General features: G+C 41.1%; 2 protein-coding genes and 1 long non-coding RNA gene across 4 annotated transcripts in view; 2 read left to right on the forward strand and 1 right to left on the reverse strand.

Moving 5' to 3' along the window:
- Nucleotides 1-20,308, forward strand: part of LOC145437984 (uncharacterized) — a gene marked incomplete at its 5' end in the record, with an annotated part of 459,138 nt that overhangs the window by 189,794 nt on the left and 249,036 nt on the right. The window lies entirely within an intron of this gene.
- LOC145438129 (uncharacterized) overlaps nucleotides 1-20,308 on the forward strand; it is a 227,461-nt gene that overhangs the window by 2,406 nt on the left and 204,747 nt on the right. The window lies entirely within an intron of this gene.
- LOC145438061 (carbohydrate sulfotransferase 1-like) lies at nucleotides 181-19,866 on the reverse strand. 2 transcript variants are annotated; one of them, XM_080315443.1, is made up of 6 exons: nucleotides 19,711-19,866; nucleotides 18,717-19,052; nucleotides 17,820-17,947; nucleotides 5,072-5,174; nucleotides 4,489-4,603; nucleotides 181-1,905 (listed from the first exon to the last, which is right to left on the reverse strand). In XM_080315443.1, the coding sequence occupies exons 1-6, from the start codon at nucleotides 19,722-19,724 to the stop codon at nucleotides 1,702-1,704; spliced, it is 900 nt and encodes a 299-aa protein (XP_080171569.1). In that variant the 5' UTR covers nucleotides 19,725-19,866; the 3' UTR covers nucleotides 181-1,701. The 2 variants fall into 2 exon arrangements, with proteins under 2 accessions (XP_080171569.1, XP_080171568.1); XM_080315442.1 differs by lacking the exon at nucleotides 19,711-19,866 and having other exon boundaries at nucleotides 18,717-19,675.

The raw sequence follows: 20,308 nt of genomic DNA on the forward strand, positions 1-20,308 counted from the left end.
AATCTCAACACATCGCATAGTGACATCGCTGCAATGAGATAATCACGCTGTCAAACTGCACATCGTATTTCGTTGAGCTAAATATTCTCTAACGACCCGAGTTAAAACTGTTGCATTGACCACCGCGAACATAGCTACCTTGAATACAGTTTAGTTAACAGATCGATAGCTTAGAGCACGCAATTTGAACAATATTTTAATCATTTCTATTGGTCGATCTGCCTTGGAAGGCACCATCATCCCGTGTGAAACAGCAAAGCAAAAGGCGAACACGTAAATACAGACACTGACTACATGCATTATTCCGATTTATCGGGCTTTAGTGAGCATTAGAGGTACCCAAAGGATGTTATGAAGAAACATTAACATACGTGTATGTAGGAGTCAAGCTGCTTAGTGCAGGAAATTGTTTAAAGCTGCGGTTGCCGAACTTAACAGCAGTTTGAGAGGTCCATATGGTGATACAACTCATTGTAAGTATGGTAATACACGACATCAGAGTTGAGTTGTACAGAACAACTCTAAACATCAATGACATGATTGCAGCAAGTAAGTGCACCCGTCCAAATGAATGCTTACCGCATTTTATAGGTTTTGCTTTTTCTGTCATTGATGTAGTTTTTCCCTACAGCATGGCCACCAATTACCAAAATGATTGCAAAGTATCAACGAGACAAGTATTTCAAGAGCTTTGCAACCCCTGATTTAACCTACAATCACTAATGCGGGGTCCTTGTTGCCATGAGAATTTTATTTTTATATTGAATAGAAAACTTGTATTTTCTGCATATTTTGATCATCCTAAATATGGCTATTTATGGGTTCAATGCTAATTTTATGTTATGTGGATCCAGCGGGGCTTGATGGTGATGCATATCCAGCAAAAGAATAAGCAATTGAGACAATTTTGATGCCACCTCCCCATTCGTGTAACACTACCTCGCCTTAGGGATATAGGGTGGTAGTGGTCGGTGAGGGGTTCGAAGAAATGAACGGTCGTCCGCATAACACTATAAAAATGTGATAAGAGAGCTCTATAACAAATTGAGCATGGAAATGCGCAGTTCTAACGGGGTCAAATTTACCCCACATCGCCATTCGTGTAAAGGTACTTTGCCTTAGTGATGGCGGGTGATATAGGAATACACTCGCTTTCATTGCAGTCACTAATCCAGCGGTCCCCAACATTTTTTACACCGTGGCCCCCTTTGAAAATTTTGAAAAATCAATGTCGACCCTAAAGCCTTTGAGAAATTTACCAAGGCTTATAAAACTGTTGTTTCAAAACCGGTAATGTTTAATTTAATAAAATGATATATATAAAACACAATAAATATGATAGGTAATTAATTACATATTACATTTTCAGTATAATCTGATGCTTGAGCTTTTTTGCTTTTAAGATGTCTCAACTGATGATTTGGTGATGGAAAGGGCCAGTCGTACGTCATAGTGAATATCAAAACACTGCACTGCTTTTTCCTCAGTAAAGACATTCAATTTCGTTTATTATAGTAAATTAGACTTAGAAATGATAATGGCCCAAAGTTTGGGAACCCCTGCACTTATTGAAACAGAAGATTGTTTTTTAGGATATCGTATCGACCGCAATGGGGTTTTGACTGTTTCAAGTTTCGAAAAAACATCTAATAAAACTTGCTTGAAGTGAACGTTGACCAATACTCAAATCTACAATCTAGTCTAGTATGAGCGCATTGAAAGATCCTTCATTCCTTTTTCGCTTTCAAACAGTTCATAGCCCAACTTTTTCAGCACGTCTCCGCATTCCGCCTGGATACTCTTCACAGCTTCAAACGGAAGGAGTCCTCTCCATTGCTCGACGATCTTGGATGGGTCGCGAACCGATCCAAACGGATTGTTGAAACTCTGAAGCACCTTTGCAGCCTTGGTATAAAAGATTTGCTAGGACATGCTTTCAGAGTTAGTCAGAGGAGACAGCTTAGTAGGGATGGTGTGAACGTGAGGTTCACGTTCGCGTTCTGTGTGTGAACCTCTGAAATTTTGAGGTTCGCGTTCACAACAGAACCTTGATAGGTTCTGCACTGTGAACCTTTTTCATATATTACAATTTTCACGTCATTATAACATCTTTGGTTCAAATTTATTTCATTTCAACTGCGGGGCACTTTATATGCATGGTGCTGGCAGCATAAACAATCAACACTGAACGAGCATGCACCTTGACAATCTCAAAAGTTTGCTCGAAATATCCAGCTTTCCGTTTGTGAATATCTATTAGTGACTCTCTGCTGTGAGCTTGACCCACAATCACACAACACGAAGAGCGAACTACACCACATGTAGTCAGCGAATGATGCTTGTTCAACCAATCAATGAGATTGATATCGTTTTCTGATGTAAAAATCTAGCAGGCGATGACATCATATGTTTACTTATCATAAAAGCCAAATCTGTGCGATTGCGGTGTTGGCTACACCTGTATAACTTGTTAATGGGGTAATATCGGTAGCAAGTATAGTAACCCGTTTTGCACTCTGCTCAATACCCAGATGCCGAATACACTGTCCGGTCTGGACTAGACAGTTAAGGCGTAAGCTTATGTTCCCTGGCAAGTCCTCGTCGAAATTGTAGGCAAAACGACGGAAGATATTGATTTTATGGGATCACTTGATTGTCTCAGTTGATACATTTAGCGACGTTTAAAACGTCAATATGTAGTTCAGCATGGTGGAATTGATGTGACCCGATTCGTCGCTAGGTATTGTGTACAAGTACATTAATATAGGCTGTCTCTTCATCGAAATATAGGGTTGAAATTATCAGTATGACGTCACGTGACGTCATGAGGTTCACGTTCGAGTTCACACAGAACCTTTCAAAAAGGTTCGCGTTCACACGAACCTGAACCTTTCAGAGGTTCACACCATCCCTACAGCATAGGTACTCAAGTAAAGCGAGAGTGGAGTGGAAGTGGAGATTTTGAAGGCGCGTTAAAACTACTTCAAGTATCAAATGAAGTTAATAATTGCAAAACGGAGGTCGATACTTTTGAAATCGTAAAATGCATCTTGGCCCAGATCAGAATATGAGTAAAATGAATAAAATAGATTCAGTTACCATGATCCAGGGTCCGTTTCGACCAGTTTTTATGAAAGTTATATTAATAAAAATTATGTTAACTAGAGTTACCATATTTTGAGATCCGAAGAAATTTTCAAAAATTCTGCGAAAACCTAGTATCGGAAAAAATGGTGATTTTGAAAATTTTGTAGTGTGTTGACTAAAAAAGGTTAGACTCGACTCCCGAATTACCCGCTTTATTACCTTACGTTTCTGATGTGAAGTAAGATACAGGAAATTTTCCTTATCTCTACTCCCGAAACCTGTCGCACTGCGCTTTTCGTTGATTGTCATGGCAACTCGGGGTTCGCTGCGTCGGAAGAGTGTTTTGTATCGCATTTTAATAATTCGTCTTAAAAAAAGGACCAATACCCAAAACAAGAGTACATCTAGGCGTCCTCCGCGGACAGTTTCAATTTATTGAAAAAGACGACAAATCCTCTTAGAAGAGGACTTATGGTAACCCTATGTAAACTCACTGCATAAATACTTTCTGCTTTACTCAATCCAACGTTTAAGCAAGTAGTTTTGTCGCAATCACTTGAGTAAGTAATTCAAGTAGGCAAAGTTACTTAATTACTTCAAAAAAGCAAAAGTACTTATTACTGACCACTCTGTATAAATAGAACAATATCACGTTCGCATATGAGCGACTTCAAACCAGCGTAAATGTTATTTCGCAATGACCAAATCGGACTACGCGGTTACGTGATTGTAGCCTCGCCCTCGTGTCGTGAATGAGAATTTTATACGAGTAATCAGTTCAACAATACACGCAACAATAACAACTGTTGTTGTGCGTGTATTATTTCGTGAGTGTGTAAACACTATGCAGCTGGGGTGTCTCAATTATTTTACAAATTTCACTGGCTAGTTGATAAAATTGTCATGTTACCCCAAAAATGCTGCACAGCTATAACAGTAATAAAGGTGAGAAGTTCAGAGTTTTCAAATGAAGAATTTACGTTGTCTACAGAAAACGATGCATTACTAACTTCACTCAATTCTGACCCGTAGAAGCGACATTATTATATGATAGAATTTCCAACTGCAAATACTATTTTTGTCAAATCCCAAATTTTCAACTCTAATATCTCCGCTTCAATGGGTTTGAATTGAGTCGAATCTGGTATGAATCACTTTCGTAAACCACGTAACAACTTAACCAGCAAAATTTGAAACAAAATGAAAAAATATAATTTTTTAATTAAATCTAAAATTATTTACTCTTATAGCTGTAAGTTGGAGGGGGGAATGCCATCTGAAGCGTATCAGGTAAATTACTAACTTTATCTCCTAGCCAGTAACATTAAAAAACATTGATTTTTTGGAAAACACATCGATGCATAGGTTGAAACCTATGTAGGTAGTAGAAATGGGTAATACCTGTTTGCTTCCTTCGCCACCTTTTTTGACACGTTCCTTCAAAAGTGTAATGTTTGGATGAAGATGGTTCCTAATATTGCGAGTCACCTCGGACGGCAATGGTAAGTTCATAATTCTAAAAAGGTAATAACGTGCGTTATAATCGCAAACCTGCATTTACTTTCATCCCCTTTGGTAGACACTTATGTCGACTATGACTTCACAAGTGGATCGACAGCATGTAGCCGACAACAAAACTACACGACCAACACTGCTATTTATTCTTATTATAGTTCTTGAAATTCCGTTATTTTAACAAGCGAATAATGATCAGAAATTGAGGATTTCTACTCGAAATTTAAATATTTAACTCCATAACTAAGAGCATATCGTCTTAATACCGTTTCATAGGATTTAGGGGTGTCGTTTTCCAGAATCAGAATGCATCCGCACAGTGACCGGATACCATTCGTATACATGACTCGAATTATTGAGGAACTCGATTACTTGGGCTACTGTTGTCGAATTTCTGATTCCATATTGCATGCACCTAGAAAACGGTTTTATTCCTATAAAAATCTTAAAAATATATTTTCAAACCCACTGGAAAACTTTGTTAGAGCTTGCGATCGTATTGATTGCGAAATCCTCATACCGTATTCTCATGTATCTTCCTTCAGCGACTATAGACGATAGTATTGTATTGCCTGTCAGTGAAATATACCGTGATAAAATGTCGTAAATGTATAGGACTGTATGTGATTTCGCGTGCTTTGTCAGGGGTGGCCAACATACGGCCGTAGTATAATAATTTTGCAGCCGCCCTTAATTTAATTAGCGTGTTTCTACGGCCGTCAACACGACATTTGAATTTACGAATTGGCTCTCAAGTTGTTGAGAGATTTTAATTTAGCTTCAAAAAATTTTTCCCGCTTTTCAGGGTGACATAATGCTGGCTTGTCTAGCAGCACCCTAACCGTTCTGATTGCCAATCAAATTAGGGTTTGTTTGCCGCGAGAAGTTAAGTTGGTGGTATAAAATGACACATGACGTCTGGTAACGACTTGAGTGCGTCCTCAGTAACCAAGCAGCCTCCGATAGAGATACAAGAATAACTCCGAATCTGATAAATCAAAGATTAGTGATATACAGTCACCCATATCTCAATATATTCAATTACAGTATACTCTAGCTCAGTGGTTCTCAACCTTTTTGTCTTCGCGGACCCCTTTTGGCCCATCACGGATCACGCGGACTGCCTTAAGTTTTAGTTCAAATTCAGCTCAACTATCAGGCAGCCGGCATCCGTCTTGTGCAAATATCAACTGTTGGCCAGTAATAAACAGCAACAAAATGACCTTTCTTGAAACTAACATCATAACTGTATGTAGAAATTTGGTGGACTTTTTCTCATTACAACGCGAATTCTGCATCTGCAATTCAAAAAATATGTGGTCGTGTTTTGAAAATCCCCGCCTTCGGTTCGATATGAACGAGAGTCGAAAATCTATTTCCTCAAAGGTAGGTAGCGGAGAATGTAATAGTAACGCGTGACGCATCCCACGACACCTCTCCGTATTATCGCAACATATATGGCTCCAAAATTGAGAAACAAATTTTTTTACTGGACCTATCACGTCCAGACTGGTCATTTTCATTTCGCAGCTCATCTTCAAAATATTTTTAAATAGCGGTTATCATAGAAAAAGCGGATTCCATGACGAGATTTCAGTCCCTTTTTTGAGATATATTGGGGGAAAACTATTTTCAACAAACCTTCACAAAACATCTTTGAACAGCAATATGTTTGTATCAGTATGCTATTGACAATTTCTCAATTGAACGAGTCTGGACAGTAGGATAATGCATCTCATACGGTCATTCTGTTGATGTGCGTCCTGAATCTTCAGCAGTTTTGAACCGAAACTGCCTCGTGATTTCCCTAATTTATAAAAGTTACAAATTGGGTTCTCAGTCATTTTGCAAAGTTGGGGCTTCGCGGATCTGCTGAAAATCCATCATGGGCGCCCGGTTGAGAACCAAGTGCTCTAGCCCGTTCGATATCCCATCGTTGAGCTGATACCGTTAAATTCGATAACTGGCACTTTGACCGATACCCACGGGCCACGATAGTTAATCCGATATCCAAAAGATAAGACATCTAGCTCAAGGCAGATTTTCAAATCTTCAGATCATTTATTTGAACATCTTTACAGCCATTGCTATATTTGGTAGGGGACGAAATAAATTAGAAAAGCTATGTCTGGACGACTGCAAGTTAAAAATATATTATAATATTTCCAGTATAGCATTCGCAGAATATAATTCTCTATACTGCCACGCTCTGACGTTACGAAAATCGCCGATATTTGTTTACCACTAATGACCTATGCCGATATTTCGTTAAAAGTGTGATATCGATCCGATTATTGACAAACCTATGATCGGTCGGGCTCTGCTGCATACCCAGACATAGGCGCCGACTTACGAGGTTACGAGGTGGCGGCCACCTCGTACAAATTGTGACCAGTAATTAGTAATCCGGCGAATCGATGCGACCTCGTTAAGGACGTCTTCGATTTTGATACGCGCGTGTGCGTAGGCGCGTATAGCCACGGGGGTTTCGGGGGTCGAACTTCCCTATTTGAAACGCGAAACCCCGTCATTTTGAAATGATCATTCTAACTCTAATATACAGTTACAATACAATAATTGTGTTATCAGTGCTCCGCGCGGCCGATTTGCGGGAAACGTGTTGTCAATTAGCGAGAAGAGTCTATGATGATCTCCCGCTTAGATGGTCGCGAAATAAGGTCATTCATTCCCATGCGCGTGGCAATCGTCGCTAGTCTGATTTATCGCGTCTCGAACAAGCCTGGTTCCGCAGGCTTGAACATGAACTTGAACAATCGCATCTGCAATAGGCCCAGCTCATACTATATCACAGTGGCGGCTCGTGACAATATCGGGTGGTGGGGCAAGGGCTGCAAGCGACTTTTTATCAAGATGACGTCACAATGGCGTTTTCCAACGTAAACAAGTAACTTGGTGGTACGGTAACACGAACGACAACAGTGATTTTAACGTATGTGTCGCGAGAGGTCTGCAGGTGAGCTGTGACTTGAAGTGTGGTAACTTCGTAAGCGGCGTGCGGAACAAAGATTCGACACAGTTCATGTTCGCACTACACCTGACTAATTATCTGCAGAAATGGAAGTGACCAGAGATGCCACTGAGATATTGTGGAAAAACCCAGATTTGGACGTTAAAAAAAACAGAAAAACCCAGATCCTCTATTTCACTCAAATTTCTATGATACAGCTGTAAAACAGTGACTGAGAGTCATCAATGACAGTTATACGGACATAGAAGTTTTAGCCCTTGATATTGAAATCCCAATGGTTATTTCCATAATATAATATGCATGTTGCTCAGTTAAATGAGCAAATCCATCGAAATATGATGTTTTCTTCTCGACACATTCCTACCATGGATTCGGTACGGACTGTTACGACGATTACCAAGCATACGCTTCGGCAATTGGCCAACATTTATGTGAGAACCCTTCTTGTGCTCAAAACTATAATGACCAAATGTTTACTGTCATTGCGCGAGGCAGATCCTTGTTTCATTTGAAAGCCCTAGAATCAACAATCATCCAATTGACCAAGCCTATTTTATGTAGACAAAAAGATTTTCTGTATAACTTACAAATTTCCCATTAGTGCGTTCTAATTCGTGTTTGTTATTGTTTGGTTTCAAATTGCTATGTTACTAGTACCGTAATCTTCAAGTTTGTTATTGTTGCCATCGTTACATTGCGGACTTCATGGTATGTAATTTATGATTGTTGCGTCATACTTCGCCTTTCTGGTTTTGCTTTTCATTCTGTTTAAATCCCTTTAGTGTGCCGTTAACTCTTGAAAAGAGGCACCCGAAAAGTCTTCGAGTTGAATAAATATTTTACTACAATGGATGTTGTATTGAAAGCTATCTTCAAGTTCTGTACCACAAACCAACTGTTCTAGTCAGTATTCAATGAAGCTCTATCGCATCACGCCAAGACCTCTCATTTTAATAGTAAATGGGTCTCCTTGGACTCTACCGTTTCAATCACAGTGGAATCCGTCGACATTAGATGATCTTACTAATCTAATAATCAATTTTGCGCCGTAAAATTGACCTGACAAACATGATGTTGAAAAAAACCAGATTTTAAGCACAAAAACCCCGAAACCCAGGTGATGCTCGAAAAACCCAGATCTGGGTGGAAAAACCCAGGAGTGGCATCTCTGGAAGTGACACTAACTCGAGAGATTGCGTAAGCCTAACTGGAAAGGTCAACGAGTTCGGACACATACGCAATTGTTATCTCATAGATTGGACAGGACATGTCATATTGAATACAAAACATCATTCCGAAGAACTACGGATAGCAGCCTCGGAAATTCGGTCCCGGTACAGCATAGGAGATTTTGGCCATGAGGCTGGAGACTGTCACACGGCACATACGGCTTACGGTCTATAGTGTCCATAGGCGCCGACTTTTATTTTTTTACGAGGTGGCGAAGTCTTGTGACGTCATAATTGTTCCATATCGATGACGTCATCGCCGCACGAAAACGCACTTTACCAGTGGCGGCTCGTCCTATAGGGCAACTGGGGCATTGCCCCACCTAAAATTCTGTTCAATAACAGTTCTTTACCATTTATTTACCATTTATAGACGCACAGCAATCTATATATACCGAAATCACAGCAAAAATCGTATTCTTCTTGTCCTTTCGCTTGTAAATGCCCATATATATAGCGAAGTCTCTGCGAAAATCGAATTCTCTTCGTGTTTTCGCTTTGCAAATGCCTAGCCGGGGCATGCCCCGGTAGCGCTCATAACAAGCTTTCACTGTCTATTCTCTCAAAGCTGCGCACAATAAAGAAACAGTGATTTACTCTCTCCTATTCATAAAATGACCGAGCAACCGGGGCAACATAGCCTACTCGCCCTTAAGGTGTGATGTAACAATCGTATCTACATCTGAACTCGGTTACCGTCATATGCGTTTAGTCGACCTTTGCTGGTATAGGTCGATTTTGATGGTGTTTCACACCATGATAATTCTTGAAACTTGGTATGTCATGTCGTGATGGTGGTATTTAACATTGTCCCAAGTTTCAGGGTTTCTACTTGTCCCAAGTTTCAGGGTTTCTACTTAAAGTTTAGGGTAGTAATTCCGTTTCCGAAGTTGAGTGTGTGCTGATTCGTTATGTATCGCAAACAGATTTTACTCAAAAGCCGGTATTGGTATCCATTGATTTTAACGATGCTCCTTACCTAGATCCGTCATGAGCTTTTGCATGGTATGTCTTGATTTTAGTATCGAACGCTGTGCCAAGTCTCACGGTTGGCACTCAATGATTAGGGCAGCAATTTCGTTATCAAGGTCGAGATGTTAAAGATGTGCGCTGATCTGACACTTAGCCTACCTAACGCATTGCGGATTTCACGCAAAAGTCGGCGTATCTGTGTTAACGCTAACTGTGTTCCATACTGAGATAAGTGATGAGATGATGATATCATGAAACAGTTTACTAGCATCCTCGGTTTGCATTCAAATATTTACTTTTATTTTATATTCTCCAATGTCAATTTTGACCGTGAAATTGCGGCCTTCAGGCCATTTGCTTACAATTACAACCCCTGTCAAGCGCGATAGCTGTTTCGTTTCCGATGGCGGCTAACAGCTGATCGCTTGATCAATGATCAGCCTATTCCTCAGTAAATTTTACGCAAAATTCGGTGTTGGTCTGTTTGTATTAATTTTGACAGTGTACCATACCGAAAACGGTCATGAGGCTACTTCTCGTTGATTTCATGTAACAGTGTACCAAATTTTCGGCTTTCATCCACGTATTTATTCGGTAATATATTTTCCAAAGGCGATTTTGCAGCAGACATATAGACCGTAAGCCGTATGTGTCGTGTGACAGTCTCCAGCACCAAGGCCAAAACATCTCCTATGCTGTATCGGGACCGAATTTCCGAGGCTGCTATCCGTAGTTCTTCAGAATTATGTTTTGGATTCAATATGACATTGTCCAATCTATGAGATAACAATTGCGTATGTGGCCGAACTCGTTGACCTTTCCAGCTAGGCTTACGCAATCTCTCGAGTTATAGTCATTTCCATTTCTGCAGATAATTAGTCAAGTCAGGTATAGTGCGAACATGAGCCGTGTGAAATCTTTGTTCCGTACGCCGTTTACGCAGTTACCACACTTCAAGTCACAGCTCACCGGCAGACCTCTCGCGGCACATACGTTAAATCACTGTTGTCGGGAAGTTCGTGTTACCGTAGTTCGTACCACTAAGTTACTTGTTTACGTTGGAAAACTCCATTGTGACGTCATCTTGATAAAAAGTCGCTTGCAGCCCTTGCCCCACCACCCGATATTGTCACGAGCCGCCACTGCACTTTACTACATGCCGCTGGTGTAAGTGCAGCGTTAAACCATTCGCGTGACATTTTAATACTGATCTTGCACTCATTAATATAAAACCATGCAGTCGAGATATTAAATGGAATGAATCTTAAAATGGTACGATCATTTGAAGTGTTGAAGTGCCTGCGCTACCAGTCCGTCCGACGGGATCTGCAGTTGCATCGATGTTATTCACGCGCAATGCCCAGTGTGACTAACGACTACGCCTGGCCTTGCAAGTAACACACGACAACTCTCGAATACTTCAAGCAGACAGTAATGATGATTACAAACGCGAAATCGCGTAGCCAATCAGTCATTGTCTCTTGCGGTTTCTTGCTTCGCGTTGACCAACTCGCATCGCGGCAATTGTTTGATGAATAAAACGTTGGTGCATTTCCCGATTTAAGTTCGCGAAGCATTTCGGGAGTACATCGGTCAATTCGTAAATTCAATCTGTATGTCGACGGCCGCCAACGCACACTAATTGAATTACGTGTTGACGGCCGCACAAATTTCGTTCAACGGCCGCAGGTTGGCCACCCTTAGACTAGAATTAATTCCACTTCCGGACGCATGCCGCGATCTTACCAATAGAAATCCACTGTCTATCTAATGCCTAATAGTATAGTATTCGATAATGTTGTTCTCGATACGAGTACATCCAGCAATCAAGTTTATCGGAATGTAGAAGGTTCAAACGAATCGAATAAAATCAGAATTTGTGCCACCCATAATATTGTGATGCATCACGTTAATAATAAAAGGAAGACTGAAAAATGGCTTTGTGCGACTATTTCGGAGTATCAAGTAGATAACAAGAAATATGGATGATGGCAAATTAGAAAGCGTGTAATCTAATCAGTATCGCCACGAATCGGTTTTGAGTGTGACACCATATTGAGTAGCTTTCGTCGCGACAATTGTTTTCTCGTTATATCGGTGTTTTCTCATTATATCGGTGTTTAAGCTGTATTGCTGCATTTCCCGATTAATGTCACTGGCAAAGCCTTGTTAGAGAAACAAATCTGCGCAGAAATGAATTCCAATTTGCAGGCATACACCAACACACCCTCCAATTTCGCGCTACGATTACCATCACGAAGCTAGCTAGCTCATGAATGGTTTTGTAAATGAATATGGGTGCACATAATTTAGATTTCAGAAAAGCAGAACGTATATTTGGGCGCCTGGTCGGCAGAGGAGATCTAGGATGGTGCTTCTCGGCACACGCTAGGCGCGTGGCCAGTCGAAAAATTAGGGGGATTTGGATTTTTTTTCAAATTTACCAATATAGCGTCAATTCAATTAAGGTCAAGTACATGTGTAAATGGCGATCATAAAATCTCTTCGTATCGGCGATGTTAGGCGTATGATAAGCTTGCCAAAGAGTCAGTAGTCACTATCTCTGGTGAACAATTGAATACGCGCGTGTATTACGCAGTCTCGGCGACAGTTTTCGCAAATCAAATGTCCCAACTTGATTGCACCGATTTCAAACTTTTGTCATATTTCAGAACTCGAGACATGATACACATCTTCTGGTCGTCACGTTCAAGTATTAGCGGGAATCAATTTCGCACGTTAAAGTCTGTTTGCAGCGATTTGATGTTATTCAGTTTCGCGATGTCGCTTTTTAATCAATATGACATAAAACAATCACTAATCAGCGTAAACTTGACCGCATTGTCTCGAAAGCAGCGAGAGATGGAGTCAAAGCATGCTAGGCCCGATACGCGATAGTTAGGCCATGGGCCAGCAATGATATCTTTATTCGTGGCTACGCGCCTGGCACACGCGCGTATCGAAATCGAAGACGTCTCAAACGGGGACGCATCGATTCACCTTATTACTAATCACTGGTCACAAATAATCACTTGTGCGTTTGAGCATTTTGTACGAGGTGGCCGCCACCTCGTAAATATGGTCACGAGGTGGCTGCGCCACCTCGTAACCTCGTAAGTCGGCGCCTATGATAGTGTCTATATGTCTGCTCAGTGGCGTATCCAGGGGGGGGGGTTTAGGGGGTCGGAACCCCCCCTTTTCAAAATCCTAAAAATTGATGTCAAATATAGCCACTAATATTTGCTAATTTATTAGTTTAACATATTCGTTTTTACGTATGAGAAGGCAAATATGGTGTCTTAATGTTATTTAAGGGGACTAACACCACTACAAAATATTGGACTTATGCGCCGAATTAGTCGAAAGGATAAAATAGGTCATTATAATTCGCTAATTCCATACGAATTCTGCGCTTGTCCAGCTACATTTCAGCTGTGGCAATTGCTGACGTTCTCAACTTTCTTCCCTCGATTTCTCTCTCGCCTTGCTAAAACGAGAGACGCATTTTAGGAAAATCTAATCTAATTGGCCGACGCGATACGTAATTGCAAAGACGAAGTTGTCGGCAATCAACATCGCTCGCGAATTCGCTGCACCTGCTCGCCTTGAAATCCTAATTAAGAATTGCACGGCGTGTTGATTGATCAGCGAGACGCAGACACGACGGCACCAGTACGACAATGCTGTTCTCAAATCCACATTGTATTCGCGATTATTGGCGAGAAATGGCCTAGGATTGACATTCACATTTCAAAATACAAGCCTAGCAATCCACGTTCCCGATTGTTAGGTGACTTGCTGTCGTCCAAATACAGGCCTATGTTGTCGCTGAACGGGAGAATTGAGTACGCCTAGTAGTAAAGTTAACCTAATTATATCGGCTGACAAGTTTCTCTGTCGATCAAGTTATTATTCCAGTGTGTACTCTGTATTAGTTGACTGACTTGCGTGCTTGCAATTAAGGTCTAATTATCTTCGCGCGTACTACACGCTCAGCCGTATGGCTAGTAAAGCCATCGAAAAGCACACATTCGTGTACGACGTACACTGTTCACACCACACCTCTCTGTGGCGATCGCGATCGCCCTCGTTTATGCTACCGCCCTATTCCGCGCTTGTTCGTCCGCTGCGATACTACCGACCGTGCGCATAATATCGTCAAAACCCAACAAAATTGCGCATCTCTGACCGGAACTAGGCGCTTGAAGACGGGCGGCGTTTGCCGGCTCATGACTAAATGTGAGCCTTTACGAATTTCTTTCAATCATACCGTAAAAGAAACGCGATTTTCAGGCAATGTCCGTATCGTATTCGTACATCTCCCACTCACCGCAAATCTCTGTTTATTATTAAACTATAATATATTAAATATTCGCCATGGCATTGAGACGAGTGATCGTAATGATGACGTCACAAAAGCCAATTTCGTAACGCAAACCCCCCCCCCCCTTTTCGCGCTCTGGATACGCGCCTGTGTCTGCTGCAAAATCGCCTTCGGAAAATATATTACCGAATAAATACGTGATTAAAAGCCGAAAACTTGGTACACTGTTACATGAAATCATCGAGAAATAGCCTCATGACCGTTTTCGGTATGGTATACTGTCAAAATTAATACGAACAGACCAACACCGAATTTTGCAAAAAAATTACTGAGGAATAGGCTGATCAAGCGATCAGCTGTTAGCCGCCATCGAAAACGAAACAGCTATCGCGCTTGACGGGGGCTGTAATTCTAAGCAAACGGCCTGAAGGCCACAATTTCACGGTGAAATTGACATTGAAGAATATAAAATAAAACTAAATATTTGAATGCAAACCGAGGAGGTTAGTAAACTTTTTCATGATATCATCATCTCATCAACTATCTCAGTATGGAACACAGTTAGCGTTAACACAGATACACCGGCTTTTGCGTGAAAGGTAGGCTAAGTGTCAGATCAGCGCACATCTCTACCATACTCGACCTTGATAACGAAATTGCTGCCCGAATCATTGAGTACCAACCTTGAGACTTGGCACAGTGTTCGATACTAAAATCAAGACATACCATGCAAAAGCTCATGACGGATCTAGCTAATGAGCATCGTTAAAATCAATGGAGACCAATACCGGCTTTGCGTAAAATATGTTTGCGATAAATGATGAGTCAGCTCTCACTCGACTTAGGAAACGAAATTACCACTAACATAGTTAAGTGACAAACTTGAAACTTGGTACAGCGTTCGATGCTAACATTAAGACTTACCGTACCAAATGTCATGACCGATCTCGGTATGGAACATCGTCAAAATCAATGGACAGCAATACCGGCTTTTGAGTAAAATCTGTATGCGATACATGACGGATCAGCACACACTCAACTTCGGAAACGGAATTACTGCCCTAAACTTTGAGTAGAAACCCTAAAACTTAGGACAGTGTTAAATACCACCATCACGACATGACATACCAAGTTTCAAGAATTATCATGGAGTGAAACACCATCAAAATCGACCTATACCGGCAAAGATCGACTCAACGCATATGACGGTAACCGAGTTCAGATATAGATACGATTGTTACATCACACCTTAAGGGCAACTAGGCTGTGTTGCCCCGGTTGCTCGGTAATTTTATGAATAGGAGAGAGTAAATCACCGTTTCTTTATTGTGCGCGGCTTTGAGAGAATAGACAGTGAAAGCTTGTTATGAGCGCTACCGGGGCATGCCCCGGCTAGGCATTCGCAAAGCGAAAACACGGAAGAGAATTCGATTTTCGCAGAGATTTCGCAATATATGGGCATTTACAAGCGAAAGGACAAGAAGAATACGATTTTCGCTGTGATTTCGGTATGTATAGATTGCTGTGCGTCTATAAATGGTAAAGAATTGTTATTGAACAGAATTTTAGGTGGGGCAATGCCCCAGTTGCCCTATAGGACGAGCCGCCACTGCTATATCATCATTTGCCTGTGCAATCGCATCTGCATTGGCGGCTTCGGCCTGGTGTACACGATATCATCGCTGGCCTAGACAATAGCCTCTGCAATAAGCCTGGTGCGAAAGATGTCATTGCTGGCCAACTATCGCGTCTCGGGCCTAGCATGCTTTGGCTCTATCTCTCGCTGGTTTAGAGACAATGCGGTCGAATTTACGCTAATTGGTTTTTGTTTTATGTCATTGATTAAAAAGCAATATCGCGAAACTGAATAACATCGAATCGCTGCAAACAGACTTTAACGTGCGTCATTGATTCCCGCTCATACTTCAACGTAACGATCAGAACATGTGTATCATGGCTGAGTTCTGAAAGACGACGTAGGTTTGAAATAGGTGCCATCAAGTTCGGACATTTTGATTTGCAAAAACTGTTGCCAAGACTGCGTAATACGCGGGCGTATTTAATTGTTCACCAGGGATCAGGGGCTCGCTAATTGACAGCCCTCCCGGACTCTATGACAAGCTTATCATACGCCCAAAACCGTCAATACGAAGTTATTATATGATCGCCATTTACACCTGTACTTAACCGGAATTGAATTGATGCTATATTGATAAATTTGAAAAAAAATCCAAATACCACTGATTTTTCGACTGGATACGCGCCTAGCGTGTGCTGATAAGCACCATCCTAGATCTCTCTCTCGACCAGGCGCCCAAATAGACGTTCTGCTTTTCTGAATTCTAAATTATGTGCGCCCATATTCGTTTACGATACCCTTCGTGATCTAGCTAGCTTCGTGATAGTCTCGGTAATAGGGGCGATAAATTGAAGGGCGTGTTGGTGTGTGCCTGCAAATTGGAATTCATTTATGCGCAGATTCGTTTCTCTAACAAGGCTCTCCCAGTGACATTTATTGGGAAATGCTGCAATACAGCTTAAACACCGATGGAGAAAACAATTGTCGCGACGAAAGCTACGCAATATGGTGTCAGACTCAAAACCCATTCGTGGCGATACTGATTAGAATACACGCTTTCTCATTTGCCATCATCCATATTTCTTATTATCTACTCGATGCATTCGTACTCCGAAATTGCCGCGCAAGGTCATTTTTCAGTGTCCCTTTCATTATTAACGTGCAGTAGGCCATGCCGTGCCATTGTCAAATATTGATATATCTCAAGATTCTGGGTGGCACAAATTCTCATTATATTCGATTCGTTTGAACAGGAAACCTTCTACATTCCGATAAACTTGATTGCTGGATGTACTCGTATCGAGAACAACGATGTCGAATATTAAACTATTAGGCATTAGGTAGACAGTGGATTTCTATTGATAAGATCGCGGCATGCGCCCGGAAGTGGAATTAATGCAAGCCCAGGGGTGGCCAACCTGCGGCCGTAGAAGGGAATTTGAGCGGTCGTCAACACGTAATTCAATTAGTATGTGTTGGCGGCCGTCGACATGCAAATTGAATTTACGAATTGACCGATGTACTCCCGAAATGCTTCGCGAACGTATCTCGGGGAATGCACCAATGCCGCCCAAATCGCTGTTTTAATCTGCAAACAATTGCCGCGATGAGAGTTGGTCAACGCGAAGCAAGAAACCGCAAGACACAATTACTGATTGGCGGCGCGATTTCGCGTTTGTAATCATCATTATGTCTGCTTGAAATATTCGAGAGTTGTGGTGTCACTTAACCAGGCTAGTGCATTTCGTTATTCACACGGCGCGTTGCGCGTAAATAACATTTATGCAACTCCAGATTCTCAGTGACGGAAAATATGATTTTTGTTCGATGCATTCCGTCGAACGGATTGGTAGCGTAGTTACTCTTTCGGATGATCGTACCGTCTTAAGATTCCATTTAATAATTCGACTGCACGGTTTGATATTAATGAGTGCAGGGCCGATATTAATGTGTCACGCGAATGGTTTAACACCAGCGGCATGTACATTGTACAGTCGTAAAGTGCGTTTTAGTGCGACGATGACGTCATCGATATGGAACAATTATGACGTCACAAGACTTCGCCACCTCGCAAAAAATTAAAAGTCAGCGCCTATGTACACAGAATAACGTTTTTATTCTGACCTTGGTCAACGCTGTCCAGATATTCGATATTCGCCTTTTGCCGGGGACAGTATTGATTTCTGATTTCTCCTAAGACTTTTTTAATCTCTGACTTGCCTTCAAGCTTCATACGAGAGGACGCAATCGACCTGAAAATTCAACAAGAAATATACCGGTGCTTCTATGCATTTAATATCGAATGCTGTTCTGTTACTAGGACGTGTCGAACATTAATATAAACAAGCATAAAATATATGTAGACAGCCATATTAGGTAGGTTTAAGTTCGTCGATTACAATTTCAACATATGACCTGAGATTAGGGTTGCATTCAAAGCAAAAATCAGTTTGAAACCAACGTGTATGAAACAAGGCCCTAGTTTGAAACATCTTTTTATTGTTTTTTTGTATGTTTATTTTTTTAGACATAACGTCACGAATCTTTAATTGTGACATGAGTGACGTCACAGTGGATTGACATCCACAATTGATAATATACGGTAAATACGGCTCCTTCGATGAAAAGGGTTTTCGACCACTGTCAAATACAGACCATAAATATCTTTTTCCGGGAGTACATCGTTATGCAGCATTTTTACTGCCGGCGGTCATCATTATCAGAACACTCTTTCAGTAACAAAAGCTATATCTTCTTGCTAAAAGTGATGAACCGACGACGATTTCGAGGGTTGCAGCCACGCTACAGCGTATACGTTGGCTATATTGGGTACACATCGTCCGTAAGCTCACACTACATCTTTTTTCGACAGTATTTATACAACTGTGCCTTAATTATACAATGTTTTGAAAAAAGAAACGATTATGTGTTTTACGAAAAGGCATTTGTTTAAAAACACCGTTTAAAACACTTTTTAAGCAAAGTGTTTTAAAACACCGTTTCTTTTAAATGCAGTCCTACCTGAGATCTCTAACCAGATGAAGAACGTACGTATTCTTTTCCATCCGCTTCAGATGCCGATATATATCCTCCAAGTCTTCCACAGAGCAGACTCGAGTAGTTTTGATGATGATCAGACTCGAATTTTGGCAAACGTTCCCCAGAATTTCATCGCGCATTGGATATCCGCAGTTCCCATTCGGTTTCAATCGCTTACATGACTTCCGGTAACTATCTTGTAGTCCGACACTTGCGCCTGTGAAGCAAAACCCGTCTTTCCTGCACGACGCCCCGTCTTTCCAACCAGATACGCTGAATCCGTACTTGTATTCTTCATCAAGATTCGTGAAGTTACAACTGAGAAGCTGTTTTAACAGTCTTAGTTTTCTATTATTAGAAATACCGGGAGTGCAGTCAAATCCGAATGGATATAACGGTTCGTACAAGTATGTACTGTTGTTGGTTGCGGCAAACACTTCGCCTGTGAAACTGCTACCGCATCGGGTTTGGGTCAAAATGATTAAAACCTTTTGGCGGTCCTTTTCGCTTGACAAACGACTGAAAAAGTTTGGAATGTCCTTGAAGTAACTTAGTGCGAACATGCTGGCGACAAATATCAACGTCGCAACGGACAGTTGTCTGCCGCGAGTAATCATCATTGAGTAATGGACAAAGCACACCAGGTCTATATTTTCGTTCAACAAGTATTCGCCCAACGACGAAGAAGCGACGATTCCTAAATACTTGCGTGAGGATTGCTAATAAATTGTCTTTCGGCGTGATGATTGCCTTGAGAATGCTGAGTCAGAAGGCGTTCATAGAGTTAGAATGCATAGTATTAGTTTGAGCCAGTCCTGATATAGGGGCTTCTCATATCTTACAGCCTAGATCAAAACAACCTATATTCTGTAAAGAGATCCAATAAATTATGTTGAATCAATAATATAGTGTGGAGTGCAATTCAATCATGCACGCCACTATAACGAAAATATATCCTTGACCAGTGGTTCCCAACCTTTTTGTCTTCATTCCCCACTTGAGATTTATTCAGATCAATCATTCCCCACTACCCAAAACTTTCGTCATTACGGAGCAGCTATTAGCTTGTTTAAGTACACAGACACACAACCACACCAGTACGGAAGACAATCGCCTACATAACTGCAACATAAAGCGTTTTGTGAACCGATACCGGTAGCCCTCAAAATTTAGCGAAAGCGTTATTTCACGTCATATTGGTCGTGATGGATGCGTTTGTGACGCCATCATTGGTTATCCAGGGTTAAAAAATGAGTTTTTGTGAACAACACGCAATATATTCCAGAGCAGTCAACTGGTAACGGTAATTGCGCATGTGTTTCCGTAATTATGTAGGCCAGTGCTTTTAAACCTTTTTTTTAAGCTCCATTCGCACTTCTTTTTTTAAATAAATTTCATATGCACTAACCGAAAATTGTTATACAAAAAGAAGATGACGATACTTAACAACATTTTAAGCTTAAGCTATCAAGTGTCCCATTAAAAAGGCAACTTTCTCGCTCGTTTTGATTTCAACTACTTCAGTAAAACCAAACAAGTTGTTGGGTTTTGTACAAGAACGTCTACTAGTGCTT

The sequence above is a fragment of the Botryllus schlosseri genome, chromosome 4, assembly GCF_051294905.1.
Source record: "Botryllus schlosseri isolate E-star chromosome 4, Bs_hap1, whole genome shotgun sequence".
Taxonomy (NCBI): domain Eukaryota; kingdom Metazoa; phylum Chordata; class Ascidiacea; order Stolidobranchia; family Styelidae; genus Botryllus; species Botryllus schlosseri.

Bases quoted from the DNA above. Each gene is read 5' to 3' on its own strand.
- LOC145438061 (XM_080315442.1), bottom strand. From the start codon at position 19,354: ATGATGATTACTCGCGGCAGACAACTGTCCGTTGCGACGTTGATATTT. The intron at 17,948-18,716 runs GTAGGACTGCAT...TTGAATTTTCAG, and splicing joins CATCTGGTTAGAGATCTCAG to GTCGATTGCGTCCTCTCGTA. The intron at 1,906-4,488 runs GTATTACCCATT...TTTTATACCAAG, and splicing joins GTGGCGAAGGAAGCAAACAG to GCTGCAAAGGTGCTTCAGAG.